The sequence below is a fragment of the Gadus morhua genome, chromosome 13 (genome assembly GCF_902167405.1).
Source record: "Gadus morhua chromosome 13, gadMor3.0, whole genome shotgun sequence".
NCBI classification, from domain to species: domain Eukaryota; kingdom Metazoa; phylum Chordata; class Actinopteri; order Gadiformes; family Gadidae; genus Gadus; species Gadus morhua.
The window spans coordinates 9480218-9498068 of NC_044060.1; the positions used below are offsets into that span (position 1 = coordinate 9480218).

The 17851-nt window shown below is 42.8% G+C and overlaps 3 protein-coding genes across 5 annotated transcripts; all 3 read right to left on the reverse strand.

Annotated features, from left to right (window-relative positions):
* Positions 1–2865: 2865 nt before the first annotated feature.
* Positions 2866–7140, reverse strand: ccdc51 (coiled-coil domain containing 51). The gene is made up of 7 exons (XM_030375393.1): positions 6829–7140; positions 6489–6531; positions 6016–6220; positions 5681–5818; positions 5409–5573; positions 4288–4494; positions 2866–3836 (listed from the first exon to the last, which is right to left on the reverse strand). Exons 2-7 carry the CDS (start codon positions 6491–6493, stop codon positions 3228–3230), a joined length of 1329 nt encoding a protein of 442 aa, XP_030231253.1. The 5' UTR covers positions 6494–6531; positions 6829–7140; the 3' UTR covers positions 2866–3227.
* Positions 7141–7443: 303 nt separating this feature from the next.
* LOC115557109 (histone H2A-beta, sperm-like) lies at positions 7444–13249 on the reverse strand. Its single transcript, XM_030374695.1, has 3 exons — positions 13067–13249; positions 12611–12957; positions 7444–7523 (listed from the first exon to the last, which is right to left on the reverse strand). Exons 2-3 carry the CDS (start codon positions 12942–12944, stop codon positions 7444–7446), a joined length of 414 nt encoding a protein of 137 aa, XP_030230555.1. The 5' UTR covers positions 12945–12957; positions 13067–13249.
* Positions 13250–15461: 2212 nt separating this feature from the next.
* On the reverse strand, positions 15462–16199 carry LOC115557859 (histone H2A, sperm-like). Of its 3 annotated transcripts, none has more exons than XM_030375990.1 (2): positions 16067–16174; positions 15462–15957 (listed from the first exon to the last, which is right to left on the reverse strand). In XM_030375990.1, the coding sequence occupies exon 2, from the start codon at positions 15942–15944 to the stop codon at positions 15525–15527; it is 420 nt and encodes a 139-aa protein (XP_030231850.1). In that variant the 5' UTR covers positions 15945–15957; positions 16067–16174; the 3' UTR covers positions 15462–15524. The 3 variants fall into 3 exon arrangements, with proteins under 3 accessions (XP_030231850.1, XP_030231852.1, XP_030231851.1); XM_030375992.1 differs by having other exon boundaries at positions 15464–15957; positions 16059–16199; XM_030375991.1 differs by having other exon boundaries at positions 15464–15957; positions 16063–16196.
* Positions 16200–17851: the final 1652 nt, after the last annotated feature.

Genomic DNA, 17851 nt, shown 5'->3' on the forward strand with positions numbered 1-17851 from the left:
CGGATTCAGGAAGCTTTTGTATTTTAGCTAAAACAGGAGTCTTCCATTTCTGTGGTCCAAAGTTGATGTGCATATTTTTGGTTGCATTTCCTTCTGTGTCAGGGAAATCAATTCTAAGCAAGAAGGGGTAATTCTCATTTGATCAAGAGTCATGCAACCTTACAGTGGCGTCTACTCTCATCAAAAAATGTATTCTCAATCAGTTGCCCACATGTAGGAGTTTGGTGGTAACAGCTACTGTGCAGAAGTGGCAGGTGTATGTAGAAGTGATATTTTTTTGATGTTTTCTCCACAAATAAGTTCGTGGACTTTGTTTATTAAAAAGACGATTCACAATAATAAACTGTCCTGGTTATTCAGGGGAAAGTAAATTGCATGCTACATACATCCTTCAGTTGGGAATCAAACCCATGTCTCGCAGGAGGAAGGTAGAAATTATATTCTACCAGTCACTATACGATGATGGCTAACCTTTGGCATGCCATTTAATGATCATTTAGTCATGAACATTTATTCAGAACTGGCTTTTGACGATGCATTCACATAAATCATGAAACACTGCTCTTAGCTGCATGAAAATACATGCCACTTTGAACAATACAATTATCTGTAGCTGTATTGATGTCGGCGATTTTGTAATTTTGCAGTATCGCCCACTCCTAATCATACGCACATATGGTTTATTATGTCTGTTTTATATCAGTTTAATTAATAAGTTGATGGTAGATTTCAATCACAGACCTCACTACTCTACATCTGATATAACGGCATGTTTAAGATGTAAATTCATCATGTTGTAATGTACTGAGAATCCACAGAAATAGGATAAGTGTAGGTTCAGTCAATGGGGAACTGGAGTCGGTGACACAGCGGAACAGCCTGCATTACTAGGCCTGCTGCAGGGTGTTGTGATTGGTAAGTGCATGTAGGAGAAATCCACACATTTTGGAACTATAACATGATCCGTGAGTCTGAACCAAATGGAAGTTCTTTCCAAACCAGCCCAGGTTTTCTTTTTACTTGTTTACAAATGATCAAGTCTTTAATCTTTCAACCTTCGGCTTTCTCACTCTTATTTTGTTAAAGTGTAATGTCAATCCACAACATTAACTATTTTGACACATATCTTTTAACTCTAAAGACTCAAACGAAAGAAAAGGATGGTGTTAAATGCTGTGCATTCAGATGATGATGGTGTCTATGTTTGGAGGTGATACGAGCTAGTTTAAACCTCCTTGAACCTTCACCGGAAACACCACAATACACCTGGAAAATTCTGCCAACCCAACAACCATGCACTACACCCAGCTCCTTTCTCTGTGATCTCAAAGAACTAATCGTGCTTGATCTGAGTAATTATGACCAACCCTAAGCTATGTGCATACACAAATCAATGCACATCAAACAGTCAACATTTAGCCTACTGACCTTTTCTGAAATAATATGCCTTTCTTCAGCCAAAATAGAACCATATTTACATTGGTATATAATAATATTTCAAATAACTACACCGTCAGCTTCTATAAGCTTAGTTAAATATTCAACACACTATTAGCTTGTAATTACGTTTTTCTATAGGCTATCAACTCATCGTGACTCAGCTTCAAGTCATTGCACAATAAACTGGCATAGGTTTCTGTTGTAGGCTACTGGTCGTTGGTTAGACTATTGATCATTCTCAAGGTTATTTTCCTTAACGAAACGTAACGAAATAAAGAACATTTGTTGATCAAATAGATGTTAGTTAACTGCAATAAAAATAAACTAACTAAAAAGGTTATGGTAAGGTTAATTTTATTTTTAGTAGGCCTAGCTGCACAAAGAATTTGCTGACCTTTTTTAATCTCGCCACTGAAAAGTACCCTATTTTACCAAAAAATACCTCAACTAAGCATTTTTTTTAAAAAAGAAACTTAATTTGCAAACCCGCTTTTAAAACGAATGATAACAAAACTGAAATGGAAAAGGAAAAGTAAAAACTAATACCAATTGGTACCAGTACCAATATAAAATGTGAACAAATATAAAATGCAAAAATGTAATAACTTTGATCTTCCCTCAGTCAGCAAGGAAACACGTTTAGATTCCACTAGGAGGTTCTTAACACAACTCAATGATAATTTATAACTTATTCGTTTGGATTCGCTGAATAACCTCATGGATTTACTGGCTTGCCACTATTAGATTTTAACACTCTAGGCAGTCCATCAATCACCACAGTCATCACTAAAAGTCAGGACAAGCTCAAGGACAATGTAAGAGCCATACGTTCTAAAATCCTAACAGAAAAAGCTCAAATAATTACAGTTTGTATTATGTTTAATATTCTTTAACAAAATATATATTGTTCCATTCCAGAAATGTACATTTATATATAATTGAGAAAGACATTGAAAATATTACAATTCACCAAATCATCCTGTTTGTAACTTTCTGAACATCGCGTATCTCTCGATATAATAATATAATATATTAATAACTAATAATATTAGGCTACTTTACTATTAAGACTACATGGTTGGTCCTACCACCACTTGGCTAAATACAGACCAGCACCTGCTGAGATGGATTAGAGTGAGAGGGGGGGGGGGTCATTTAGTTGCGAGAGAGACAGAGAGATTTGAGAGGGATTAGAATTAACAAAAGATTGTGGTTTAGGTGGGGAAGGTTATACGTGCAGGTTATGTCTGTGTGTGTGTTTAATGGTCATATTGATATAATTGTATGAATGTGTATTTCTGTTTCAGTGTCCAATGCTGCAGCGTCGTTGTACCGACACCTATTGGCACAGTGAGGTACTACAGCTGAGGCGGACAAGACAGTCATCCAGTCAGACGTATCAATAACTCAATAATCAAACAGCCGTTTCATTAAATCAGTTCTTTATAGGCATCAGGGGGAAATTCACTGAATCAAAACATTACAATACCCTTCATACAATATTATTGCATCATTATCATTACATTAACTAATGAAGGTTACAGTGACCAGTGGTCGTAACTACCTCTTCATCGCTGACTGGCATAGAAAGCACTTTTATTATGGAATTCACGTATATCTTTATAACTGTACGCTTGCTACTGTATGTGTGTTGGGCTTATGAAGCCGCAATAAAGTCAACTCAAAACAACGTGTTGTCGTGGCGATCAGTGTCGAGTCTTGTCCACAACCAGCTACTGGAAGACCCATGGGCGGATCGGGGCCATCTGCGTTAGGTGCTGCGGACCTCAGCTGGCGGCACGCAGCAGGAAGTAGAGCAGGGGGACGGTGATCGCCGCGGCAACCACGCTCACGGCAGAGTTCATCACACTGCCCCTCTGAACGGCCTCCTCCAGCTGCTCCCGCGCCTCCTCCAGTCTCCTTAGCACCTCCACGTCTGCTGCGGCGGCTCCTTCCCAGCGGGAGGACTCAACAATCTTCCTCCTGCTCTTCCTCCTCTCCTCCTCCACCTCCACCACAGTCCTGAATGTAGCCATGCCCCCTTCTAATTGAGCCACGCCGCCTTCCAGCCGGGACAGACCTTCTTCCACGCGCGTCACACCCCTTTCTAGTAGAGACACGCCCCCTTCCAGACCAACCACACCCTTTTCTAACTTGGCCACACCCCCTTCCAGTTGAGCCAGGTGAGGTTGCAGGGTGACCAATGGGCTCACTGGCGGCAAAGTCCTGGGTGCTTGGCTGGGTGTAATCTGGGCGTGTCCAACAGCGCCCCTCAGTGTGTCTATGAGACCCTGGAGCTCCCCCTGCTGGGCGCGATGGTCCACTGCCTGCACCCTCAGAACCTCCTGAAGACTCTCTGGTCCCTTCTGCGCCTCCTGGAGTAGGCACTTCAACTCCTACACACACACACACACACACACACACACACACACACACACACACACACACACACACACACACACACACACACACACACACACACACACACACACACACACACACACACACACACACACACACACATTACTGTGATCAGGTGAGAGCTTCACCCCATTGGACCACAGGCCAGCATATGTGCTGCCGTGGTAAGGGAAGGACTTATGGTTGAGTAATAACAGAGAGTTGATGATTAACAGCTCTTAGAGGAAGGATAAAACTGTAACCATTCTGGCTCGGCCAGAAATAATCTCTCTCCCTCTTACACAGGGTAACTATTGAACAGAAATTTGGGTAAAACGACGCATGGGGAGGGATGGGAAGAAAGAGAGAACCGGTATCTTCTCTAAGGAGGGATGGTGATTGGTGGAGGCGTCGGGACGCCGCCGCCGCCGCCGCGCCCACACTGACCTGCAGACGGACGCGGTTGATGTAGGTCGACCCCACGACCCCGATGACGGTGCCCAGCAGGGAGCCCATGAGGGACCAGTTCTTGGTGCGCTCCGCTCTGGTGCGCTCCTTCTCGTGGCTGCTGCGCACGGCGGCGGAGAACAGGGAGAAGCGCTGCCGCTCGGATACCTCGGCCCCCTCGTAGGACGAGCGCTCCCGACGCTCCTCCTGGTTACCAAGACGACACGCCAGAGGAGCCATGGTTACGCTCTCTTGCTCAATCAAAAACCATCTCTCTATATCCATCTTTTCTATTTATATACTATAAATACAAATGTAACAGTATGTATGACCCTTAGGGGACCCATTACACGCCAATGTTTCCCCCAGTAAATGTCCTCGTCAAGGTGGTCAAGGAGCGGGGGGGGGGCTCCCCGTTTCAATTCAATTCAAAAAGCTTGATGGCACGACCATTGTTGTGAACAGTATCGCCGATGCATTATATTGATCCTTATTTTTTACACCTGGTGGAAGTATGTTTTCTTTCCCTACAAGAGTTTTCTACTTTGTTAATGCATAATAATAAAAACCAAAAAAATTCAATTTTTTTTTAAATTTCTTATATACATTGGTAGTCAAGGCAGGACCCTATTGTTCTTAAGGCGGCCGCCTTAACAACACAGTGCTGGGGGAAACACTGCACTCCTAACCATCCCTGGAAGGTGGGTCCTCCAATCTGCGTTCCTCCCCCTGTTTCTTCCTTGATAATTAAGGAAGTACTTATCTTGCCCTTAGGGGTCGGGGTTGCATGGTGTCATAAATATATAGCCTGCAATGCCATGTCTATATCTATATTTCTATAGCCATACATCTACTCCATCTATCGCTCTATACTGTATATAATAATAATAATAATAATAATAATAATAATAATAATAATAATAATAATAATAATAACAATAAATTAAATTTATATATACACATCTATATTTCTATATCTATACTGGAAGAACAATAATCTATTGTTCATAAAATTCAATATATGAGGTTAGGGTTAGGCAATTTATAGGTCATGCAAAGGTTAGGATGAGATCCTCTGTAGGTCATAAGTTAGACGTTAGAGGTAGAAGAGGAGGGCTGACCTGCAGTAGTTTGTGCTCCAGTGTGGCCAGCTCCAGGTAGTGGGGCTCCTCCCGGGACACTCGGTCCAGACGTGTCCTCACCTCCTTCAGCTTCTGCTGGACTGACTCCATGCTGGCCTGGGCCTCCTGGACCAGACCCCTGGCCACCATGAAGGAGGTCTCCGCCTGATCGCAGAAGCAGAAGGTCCATTTCCAATAATGTGCAATTGAGTGTGCAGTTCTAGTTTGTGTGTGCATGTACCTCCTTGGGTCCTGTGTGTGTGTGTGCTTACCTCGGTGACCCGGGCCTGGGCCTCTCGCACCTCATTGAGTCCTACAAACTCCTCGTAGCGCGCCCACCAGTAGTTTACCGTCGCCGTGGCGAACTGGGAAGACCTCTGACTCCAGTCCTTTCCCAGCATCCCTGCCTGCTGCAGGAGAAAAGGGGAGGCAAGTCAGACCCCTTGTCATGCACACACACACACACACACACACACACACACACACACACACACACACACACACACACACACACACACACACACACACACACACACACACACACACACACACACACACACACACACACAGGTAGAGGCAGGGGGGTGGAGCGAGCCTTCAGCTGTACCTTGAGAGCAACCAGGGAGCGCTCCTTCACCAACTCCCCCGCACCCTTGTCTGGAGGTGGAGGGGTAGGGGTAGGGTTGGGGAGGCTGGGGGGGCTGATGGTGCTGTAGGCTAGGAGGGGTTGTTGGGGTCTCCACAGGAGAGAGAGGCGGTACTGACAGCAGGTACCATGATGACTCCACCACAAGATCTGAGACCCCCTGGATCTGAAAACAAACATACCATGACTGATTACCCAAGCTCTTTCATAGAGGCTCAGTTCTAACTCTATCTTTAAGTCCTGACGTGTGTTATTTCAGCTCTATATAATGCTAGGAACTTGTTTAGATTCCAAGGGCAGTTGCACAATTTTGATTGAACACTCAATCTCAGCTTCAGTCGTTTGGATAAACGCTTTGGCTAAAATTTGACTTAATAAGATAAGTGATAGGATAGTGTAGATAAGTGTTGACCAGATGTCAACGTTAGTCTTACCTCATTGAGAATATGATGAAGGGAACTTCAGGTTGAAGGATTGCTGGAACAGTATGAGAACAGTTAGGACGGCTGTATTGACGCTAAATAACCCATACAGTGTTCATTACAGCCAGGAAAAACAGATACACGGCACAGTGGGCATTGGAACCGGAACTACTCACAAGTCTCCTACAACAATCTACTATGTTACTCTTAAATTGTTTAAATAAGCGCTTGTATCGTACATACATTTACTACATATCAGCAGCGACAAATCATGTGTGAAATATCTATACTCTAAAGATAATACATTAAAAATATTGACTGAATACAAGAGATGACCTACAAATTGTCTCACCTTTGCTCTCTATCTCTTTGACAGCTCACCGTTTCTAAGCGATTTTAAAGATACTTTCATGTTGGATTAACCCAATATCAGGTCAACGTATAGCTGGTCTTTATGTAAATACTGTTCAACAATTTTGATCTCAACAGAAGGCGGACCGAACTTCACACAGATCTGAGCGGTGCTAACGAGTTAGCTTAGCAACAACCCGGCATGCTGAGGAACACTTCCGGCATGTCAAGGCCATGCCCGTGACGTGCTTGGCTGCAGCAGGCTGATTGGACATGGAGTTTCTTGCGTTGAGCGAGGCCTCTAAATATGTAGCCTGGGGTACTACAGGCTGGACTAGTGCCATCAATATCTACGAATAAAACCCAATGCTCTTCGGGTTGAAAATGGCTTGTGAATTTGTGTGCAGCAAAAGGTCTTGTGGAAACTAAATTTGAACCATTACGTGGAATTGGGCTGCTCCCCATCAGGAAACCCATTAGCCTACCTAGATACGTAAAGTTTGTGTAGTGAAGTGAGCCAACTTTGTTGTTCCCATAAGTGCCAAATCGCAAATGTGAGTAAGAAAATAGCTTTATTTCAATCAGTTGATGCATTTTAAAACTCGAATAGTAACAATTACAACTCTTGGGACTGAACGTCTTTAGCCACGCTGTCGTCCTTGGAGGAGCCCTTGGTCTTCTTGGGCAGCAGCAGAGCTATAGAGAGAGAGAGTTGCGACACTTCCATTGGACTCCGTTGTAGCGCCTACTTCTGGGGTATGGAGCCTCGAATAGTTCCAAACAACCATTTTACGGCGTAGGAGACCGTTCATTTCCATTGCTGGCCGCCGATTAACTTCTGAGGTAAATTGATTAAATAGCTACCTCTTTTGAATTGTCAACTGTCTATATTGTATCAGAGGCCCTTTATGATGCATATACTGATCTTTATTTGTAAATGCACAGCGTAATTATATATATATATTCATCTTGGTAGACGACCTTTTGCTTGCTAGTTTGTTAGCTCGACTTCACCATCTGTGAAGGTATCTCCAGGGGTAAATTGATTAAATAGCTACCTCTTTTGAATCGTCAACTGTCTATATTGTATCAGGACCTTTATGATGCATATCTTCTTGATATTTATTTGTATATGCACAGCGTAATTATATATATTTTTATCTTGGTAGACGACCGATTGCCTGCTAGTTTGTTAGCTCGACTTCACCATCTGTGAAGGTATCTCCAGGGGTAAATTGATTAAATAGCTACCTCTTTTGAATTGTCTACTGTCTATATTGTATCAGGACCTTTATGATGCATATCTTCTTGATATTTATTTGTATATGCACAGCGTAATTATATATATTTATATCTTGGTAGACGACCGATTGCCTGCTAGTTTGTTAGCTCGACTGCACCATGTGATGGTATCTACACCAACAATCACAAAGTTCAGTACTAGTGAATCTAACTTTTATTTAGTTAGTTATTTATGTTGGATTACTAGGATAATTTAGGTTGATTTAAGGACGGGTTTTATGATGCGATAGCTAGTAGAAATAACAGTGTTTGTTTAATTATATCCTGGAAAGGGTGATGTTCAGCACATGAAGCCCTACAGATGCCGCCGACTCAACAATGCTGATTATGATGGGCGGTCAATTTAACCTGTATGGCTTTTTCGTTTTAACTTCTTGTTGACTGAATTGTTTCTCTTTCTTAGTGCCAAATTGATTCTCTTTCTTAGTGCCAAATTGATTCTTTTTTGTTTTGCAATAGCCCTCTCTGCTCTCCTTCTTATTAGGTCCTCCACAGTCGCCCCATCACGCCCCGTGCCCACTACCTCCGTCAGTTGTCCGTTGCCCATTGACTTTGAATGGGGACGGTCGCGCAATGCATTGTGGATCCGTCCGTTGACTTGGAGCGTTCGCCACCGTCAAAAAGTTGAAAAATGTTCAACTTTTTCGGCAGCGACGGATCCGTCATCCAATCAGATCGCGTATGCAAATTTAAGCACTGTGACGCGACTCGGGCTCTGACGATACTGGAAAGCGGGAAAGCGGGTAATCTTGCCTCGCAACAAGCAGGAAGAAGCGGGAAGAACCCGGCGAACCGATTTGATTGGCTGACGGATGCATCTGCAAAGACTACTCCCCCATCCGTCAGCCACGCCTTCTGACGTCCGTTGACTGACGGTGCAGTGGGCACGAGGCGTCAGTCCCTGGCAGTCTGGTCCCTGGAGCAGCTGGCCCTGGCAAAGTTATTCCTTCACTGTTGACCCCTGACTGACTGGCCCTCGGCAAGCACATCCCTGGATCGCCTGCCCCTGGATCGCCTGCCCCTGGATCGCCTGCCTCTGGATCACCTGCCCCTGGATCACCCGCCCCTGGCAATTTGGCCTCTTGATTGCTCTCTCTGTCTCCTGTGATGTCCTTTTCAACGCTCTTGAAATCCACCTCAATTTCTCCCTCGATCTCTGTAACAATTACAAGGTAATGTTGCTGTTATATGTATTTTGCCTTTGCATCTACTGTCATCTCCAATATAATAAAATGAATTAAAGCAAAACATTTCTGTAATGTGAATTAAATCACCTGCCACAATCTGAAACCAATACAATTTATAAATGGATCTACCGGCAATTGTTAATTGGGTAGAAATGTGTCGATTATCTACATTGTGTGCAAATCCTCAGAGAATCCCTGCCTTCTGGTTGTTTTTTGTACAAATATGAATTATGTAATCTCATTAGGAGTGTAGTCTATCCTTGAATTACATGAAATGGGGAATATTGTTAGCTGCATGGATCATACCGAAGTTTAAGTTGGCGCAATATGTGTGGTCCGTTGCACTTGGTTCCGGAGGCACCCTCACAGAAGGGGGTTTCCTCCTCCTCTTCGGTTTAGGGCGATGGATGAAAACTGTTGGGCCTCAACTTCAACATCCTATCTACTTTTGTGGCTTTGAATTGGTCATTTTCAAAGTGTACCTGTAGGTAGGCTTGTAAGATCAGTTTCCATTGCACTTCAAATATCATTGGAAAGTCATAATTCTCTACACTTAGAATTATTATGCCCTTTGAAATGCTAGCAAGTGATCTGAACATTACGTTACATCGTTTTTGACTGTTGCTGACTGTCAATAAGTTTTGACGGCTGACCATTGCCATCCATTTCTCCCTGCGCTCTTGGTCCTTGGGGAAGCCGTACATGTGATAACCCTTCTCGGACCGATTGGAGCATCCAAATGCTGCACAGCCAACCATGGTATGACCATTGATCTATAAAATGTTAGTTGTAACCATTGAACCATGACACCATTGGAGATCACAGAGCGGGTAACAACTGTTCCTCAACCACTTATGCCCCGACTTTTGAGAATAGGTTAGAGGTCAGAGTTCATGACCAAACGAGGATCCTCCCTCCTAAACCCATTTTGAATTTGCTCAGGGCTATTCTAAGTATTGTAATGGCATAAAGTATAGTATATTTGCAACGTTATATCTTAATGGTTTGCCCTAAGTATATAGTGTTCCCTGCTGTGTCAATTGTTGAATCTGTTCACACAATCGCAATCACTTTTTCTTGTCACACTAATTGTATAATAAAAAAAATTACAATTTCATTCATCCAAGCGTAATGAGTTATTCTTTAATATATTTGATACTTTGTGAGGCATATATCTTTAAATGATCATGGTAGAACATATTGAATACTTTGATTTCAACACAGATGTAAGGTAAAAGTTAAGGTTAGGCCAGTATGCTAACACGAACTTGAAGCTTTCTCTCCAAAACTTAAAAACGTATCTAAGTAATAGTACTTATAGATAGCTTTCAGTTGCCCCCCTACTGCTCTAAATGTAAAACTGACATTTACAAATATGCAATGATGCAATAACAGTCAGACAAATACTTGTATGTGATTTTTTCATTCATATTTACTAGAGCTGTCAAGCGATTAAAATATTTAATCGTGATTAATCGCATTAATGTCATAGTTAACTCTAATTAATCGCGATTAATCACAAATTATTTTTCTATGCTAAATATCCCTTGATTTTTTTGTCCCATAATTCTTCTCATTTTAATTCTCTTATCAACATGGTGAAGTGCATCGGCTTGCCTTGTGCAAATGATTTTTTATTGATAACAACATTGGCATATACACTGATCAAAACAGGACGATACAAAAAAAGAGCCTATAGTGCAATTAAACGACTGCTTTGAACAAATGTCATTTGAACATAGCAGTCAGGCTACTGCTTCTTTGTTTTGAGCCAAAGGAAAAAAAAAAATAAATATTTTTTTTATTTTTTTTATATAAAATCATTGCGTTAATCGCGCGATAAAATATTTAACGCCGTTAAATTTGGCTTGCGTTAACGCCGTTAATAACGCGTTTAACTGACAGCTCTAATATTTACCATTTAATATTGAAATCTCTGCTGTCGTCCCATAGAATAACATTGAAAGAGCGGCGCGTTTGGAACTATTGAGGCTTACATGAACCACGTGACAACCACGTGACCACCCTGTCGGCGAGATCATAGCGTGTCGCAACTCTCTCTCTCTATAGCTCTGGGCAGCAGGATATCCTGGATGTAAAGGCCCATTTAGGGTCGTTTTAGACGCAGAGACGTAAGCACGTAATTTACACAAGGGACTTGTTTTAGACAAGTTTTGATTTACGGTTCCCGTAAGGTTCCTTAAGGATTGCGCGTGTTGCAAGGGGATTCTCCGCCAGAACAGTAGGGGGAGCAACGAACGAATCTGTGGGCGTGGAAGTGGAAATCGCTAGCTTGTTTATATTTATAATCATAGCCGCGGAAACGTATTCTCAGCAGGGGGTGCTGGAAAAAAAAAACTCACCCTGGACTCGACTCGCAACTCGCTACATTGATAAAAAAAGATATATTGCACCGCAGCTCAATTACACCAGTGCATGCGCGCACAGTCGAAAATCGATCGTTGTGTTCACACCATGGTTCACATCCAGCTGCTCACAGAACAAGTTTAGCGCGCCACCGCTCCCCTCACACTTTTTCATATAACTTTTTTTCAGCACTAGGTCATATGAGCATTACATAAATGCTGCGTCTCAAAATGCCTTGGACAGCAGCGATGCCTTGCCACGGGCCGAAACAGTGCGGAGCGACCACAGCCAGAGCGAACACAGCGGGGCAGAGGAGTGTCAGGAATAGTCTTTTGTGTACACATCAGTACGGCCTATTTGCACTACTGTTTAGTGGCAATGCAGTGTTTTATTCTATGCCTTTTAATTATCGTATATTATTTCAATGAATACAATTTATTTATTTGTAAAAACAAGATCTGGTCTTCAAATCTTTTTTCCAAACATAGGTCGCGTTTGTGTTTATATTCGGACCAATGCGGTACAGCGGGCGCTCACATGACGTTAGGCATTTCCTGGTGCATAATGTGACGCTTCAGAACCTAAAATCCCGTTTCTACTTCCCGCGGTACTGTTTATAATTATCATAATTCGTTCTTGTGTTTTCTTCTTCTCCTTCTTCAAAATTCTTCATTCGCTTCTGTCACGGCCGTTTAAAAATGGCGCTATTATGCTGAAAAAAACGGAAATGTGAGACTCCTGAAAGGATGTGGTTAGCTGGCCAATCACAGTCTTTGCGAGCTGCGTAGGGCCGTAGTGTTTTAGTCGCATAGTCAGGAATTTGGGCCGACGCACTCAAGCACGTAAGGGGGGATATTTTACCGCGCAAGGGGGGGTTATGTATCTTACGTGCTTACGCGTTACGTCTAAAACAGAGCATATATCGGCCTTTAGGCAGGACGCCGCCCTCCGAGATCACCACTTGGGCTAGGAGCATGTTGAGCTCCTCGTCGTTGCGGACAGCCAACAGTATGTGTCGCGGGGCGATGCGCGTTCTCTTGTTGTCGCGACAGGCGTTCCCCGCGAGCTCCAGGATTTCAGCGCACAGGTACTCTAGGACAGCGGCCAGGTAAACCGAGGACCCCGCGCCCACCCGCTTGGCGTAGTTGCCCTTCCGCAGCAGCCTATGGATACGGCCCACGGGAAAGCTGAGCCCCGCTCTGGCAGACCTTGAGACGGCGCCCGTAGTCTTGGTTGGCGCCTTCTTTCCACGGCCAGACATCTTCGGAGACTTCCTGAGGGGCATAGAACAAGATTTTGATATTCCTTCAAATCTGAAAATTAAATCAAAGTGGGTAAGATTAAATGGAAGCATAGGTTTAAAACCATAAATTACCTACTTACAAAACGGAGTTGGAAACCTATTCGAATAAAATATAACCCAGGCTCCTGCAGACAGGTGACGGCAGCTTGTATTACCAGTTGGTTGCAAAGCCAGGGATGTTAAACTGGGGAAGATGGTCTGCTTTTCAATAACTTCTTAATTGGTTAATTGAAACCTGTTGTGTGTCTTCACAGAGCAAGGGTCGGCCTCGCCCCCGCCCTCTCTGCCCTTCCAAATAGTCTCCAGCGCTCCATACTGCTCCTTCTAGATTAACCATAATTATGTTTGTGTTAAAGTGTTAAAATAAGAAACCGGATCAATACGATAGGATGAACTTTGAGGATCCAAGAAGGACAAACAAGAAAGATTAAGTATGATTATGTATAACTAGCCTACTATAAACCAGTCTGTTTTAGTTAGAAAGAATATATATCTAAAAAATATATGTTTGACTTCCCAAAATACACACATGGTCTAACAATTTGTTTACAAAATTGTCCAAACTATTTTTTTCAGAACCACTTCAATGGTGTGTTCCTGAATCCTCGGACGGCAGTCTTCCGAGTTGTACTTTTGACGTAATTTCCCGGTCTCGGAGCATTTATAGCGTTCCTACGGAAGAGGATTAGAGCCACACATGTAAAAAAAAAATTAAGTTCTGACTTTATTCTCAGAATAACGTCAGAATTCTGAGATTAAAGTCAGAATTCTGACTTTATTCTCAGAATTCTGAGATTAAAGTCAGAATTCTGAGATTAAAGTCAGAATTCTGACTTTATTCTCAGAATTCTGAGATTAAAGTCAGAAATCTGACATTAATCTCAGAATTCTGAGAAAAAAGTCAGAATTCTGACTTTAAAGTCAGAACTACGGGTATCTGTAACTGTCCGTCCACACCAGAAGCGAATTGAGCGACCAAATCGCCGGAAGTCATTCACTTTCTATGGGCAAGAGCGACCAGAGCGACCAAAGCGACCAACGCTACCAGCGGCCAAAGTTGAGCGACCAGAGCGTCAAAAAGAAGTTGAAAACTTTTTAACTTTATGCAAATGACTATTATTCGCTTCAGCGACCAAACACTGACAGCCAATCGGAATGTAGACGCTCTTCGCTTGCGTGGATCCCAGGGAACATCGGCAGGCACTTTGGTTCCTACCTACCTTTATTCACTCACTGAACAAAATGTCGGCTGAAGTATTAATCGCGGCTGTAACTGGGCACCCGGTGTTGTACGAACCCACCCTTTTTCAGTTCAGAGATCGAAACGCCATAGTGGTTTGGATATCAAGTGATGATAAGCGCGAGTATTTATAGGCTACATCTAGAACGTTCGTATTCAAGCGGGAATCATTATAATTTGCTCTACATGCCACCAATCTAACCAACCAATCGCGTGTAGCATGCTTTAAACAAAACCAAAAAAGTTTTTGAAATCGTCACATAAACAAACTAATCGACAAGACGAGGGATAAATGACAAGGGATATATCTCTTGTCTTTTATCCCTCTATTCCCCACTATTCACGGAGCCTGAGGTGAATCATTTTTAGTTAAATAGTCTAGATAGATAGATAGTCAAGTCTTTATTAATACCAAACGACACAAATCATCGGGAATCCATTTAGGTGGTTCGTCCCACACAGGACAGTAGCCTACAAGACCACACAGAACAAGTCTGACTGGACATACACACAATACATCACATTAAAACTAGACACGCGTTGATAGATAGATAGATAGATGGATAGATATGTTCCATTATTTGCCTTGCGGAGCCAACCAGTCCTGTGCACGTATGCAAATTAGCCATGTGCGCCAATGTCTATTTGTTTTGAATGCGACGAATGAGTGCAGATCATGATTTGCAGATCCAGATCAGTGAAACATATTTCAACTACTACAGCACGCAGAGTTTTTTGTTCTCGGTTGTAATTCGCCTACATTTTAGGATTTTTTTATATTGGGGGGAATCACTGTCCGTCGAAGCACTTTATCGAACAAGCAAAACCGTCTCGGCAATATGGCCAAGGTGTATGGGAGAGTTCACTATTTGATATGGCTGTCTGTAGGGCCTACTAAACGCATACGGCTCCTTTAAATGCGTCTGCATAATTGAATTGTACGTCATGAGCGACTTGAGCGACCAAAGCGAACAAAAAAATTCGCAGCGAAACTTTCCGCCTGATCGCAGAAGGTCCATTTCCAATAATGTGCAGTTCTAGTTTGTGTGTGCATGTACCTCCTTGGGTCCTGTGTGTGTGTGCTTACCTCGGTGACCCTTGTGGAAACTAAATTTGAACCATTACGTGGAATTGGGCTGCTCCCCATCAGGAAACCCATTAGCCTACCTAGATACGTAAAGTTTGTGTAGTGAAGTGAGCCAACTTTGTTGTTCCCATAAGTGCCAAATCGCAAATGTGAGTAAGAAAATAGATTTATTTAAATCAGTTGATGCATTTTAAAACTCGAATAGTAACACTTAAAACTCTTCGGACTGAACGTCTTTAGCCACGCTGTCGTCCTTGGAGGAGCCCTTGGTCTTCTTGGGCAGCAGGATATCCTGGATGTTTGGCAGGACGCCGCCCTCCGAGATCACCACTTGGGCTAGGAGCATGTTGAGCTCCTCGTCGTTGCGGACAGCCAACAGTATGTGTCGCGGGGCGATGCGCGTTCTCTTATTGTCGCGACAGGCGTTCCCCGCGAGCTCCAGGATTTCAGCGCACAGGTACTCTAGGACAGCGGCCAGGTAAACCGAGGACCCCGCGCCCACCCGCTGGGCGTAGTTGCCCTTCCGCAGCAGCCTATAGATACGGCCCACGGGAAAGCTGAGCCCCGCTCTGGCAGACCTTGAGACGGCGCCCGTAGTCTTGGTTGGCGCCTTCTTTCCACGGCCAGACATCTTCGGAGACTTCCTGAGGGGCATAGAACAAGATTTTGATATTCCTTCAAATCTGAAAATTAAATCAAAGTGGGTAAGATTAAATGGAAGCATAGGTTTAAAACCATAAATTACCTACTTACAAAACGGAGTTGGAAACCTATTCGAATAAAATATAACCCAGGCTCCTGCAGACAGGTGACGGCAGCTTGTATTACCAGTTGGTTGCAAAGCCAGGGATGTTAAACTGGGGAAGATGGTCTGCTTTTCAATAACTTCTTAATTGGTTAATTGAAACCTGTTGTGTGTCTTCACAGAGCAAGGGTCGGCCTCGCCCCCGCCCTCTCTGCCCTTCCAAATAGTCTCCAGCGCTCCATACTGCTCCTTCTAGATTAACCATAATTATGTTTGTGTTAAAGTGTTAAAATAAGAAACCGGATCAATACGATAGGATGAACTTTGTTGATCCAAGAAGGACAAACAAGAAAGATTAAGAATGATTATGTATAACTAGCCTACTATAAACCAGTCTGTTTTAGTTAGAAAGAATATATATCTAAAAAATATATGTTTGACTTCCCAAAATACACACATGGTCTAACAATTTGTTTACAAAATTGTCCAAACTATTTTTTTCAGAACCACTTCAATGGTGTGTTCCTGAATCCTCGGACGGCAGTCTTCCGAGTTGTACTTTTGACGTAATTTCCCGGTCTCGGAGCATTTATAGCGTTCCTACGGAAGAGGATTAGGGCCACACATGTAAAAAAAAATTAAGTTCTGACTTTATTCTCAGAATTCTGAGAAAAAAGTCAGACTTCTGACTTTAATCTCAGAATTCTGAGAATAACGTCAGAATTCTGAGATTAAAGTCAGAATTCTGACTTTATTCTCAGAATTCTGAGATTAAAGTCAGAATTCTGAGATTAAAGTCAGAATTCTGACTTTATTCTCAGAATTCTGAGATTAAAGTCAGAATTCTGACATTAATCTCAGAATTCTGAGAAAAAAGTCAGAATTCTGACTTTAAAGTCAGAACTACGGGTATCTGTAACTGTCCGTCCACACCAGAAGCGAATTGAGCGACCAAATCGCCGGAAGTCATTCACTTTCTATGGGCAAGAGCGACCAAAGCGACCAAAGCGACCAACGCTACCAGCGGCCAAAGTTGAGCGACCAGAGCGTCAAAAAGAAGTTGAAAACTTTTTAACTTTATGCAAATGACTATTATTCGCTTCAGCGACCAAACACTGACAGCCAATCGGAATGTAGACGCTCTTCGCTTGCGTGGATCCCAGGGAACATCGGCAGGCACTTTGGTTCCTACCTACCTTTATTCACTCACTGAACAAAATGTCGGCTGAAGTATTAATCGCGGCTGTAACTGGGCACCCGGTGTTGTACGAACCCACCCTTTTTCAGTTCAGAGATCGAAACGCCATAGTGGTTTGGATATCAAGTGATGATAAGTGGGAGAATTTATAGGCTACATCTAGAACGTTCGTATTCAAGCGGGAATCATTATAATTTGCTCTACATGCCACCAATCTAACCAACCAATCGCGTGTAGCATGCTTTAAACAAAACCAAAAAAGTTTTTGAAATCGTCACATAAACAAACTAATCGACAAGACGAGGGATAAATGACAAGGGATATATCTCTTTTATCCCTCTATTCCCCACTATTCACGGAGCCTGAGGTGAATCATTTTTAATTAAATAGTCAGACTCTAGATAGATAGATAGTCAAGTCTTTATTAATACCAAACGACACAAATCATCGGGAATCCATTTAGGTGGTTCGTCCCACACAGGACAGTAGCCTACAAGACCACACAGAACAAGTCTGACTGGACATACACACAATACATCACATTAAAACTAGACACGCGTTGATAGATAGATAGATATAGACAGGCCCGGTTCCA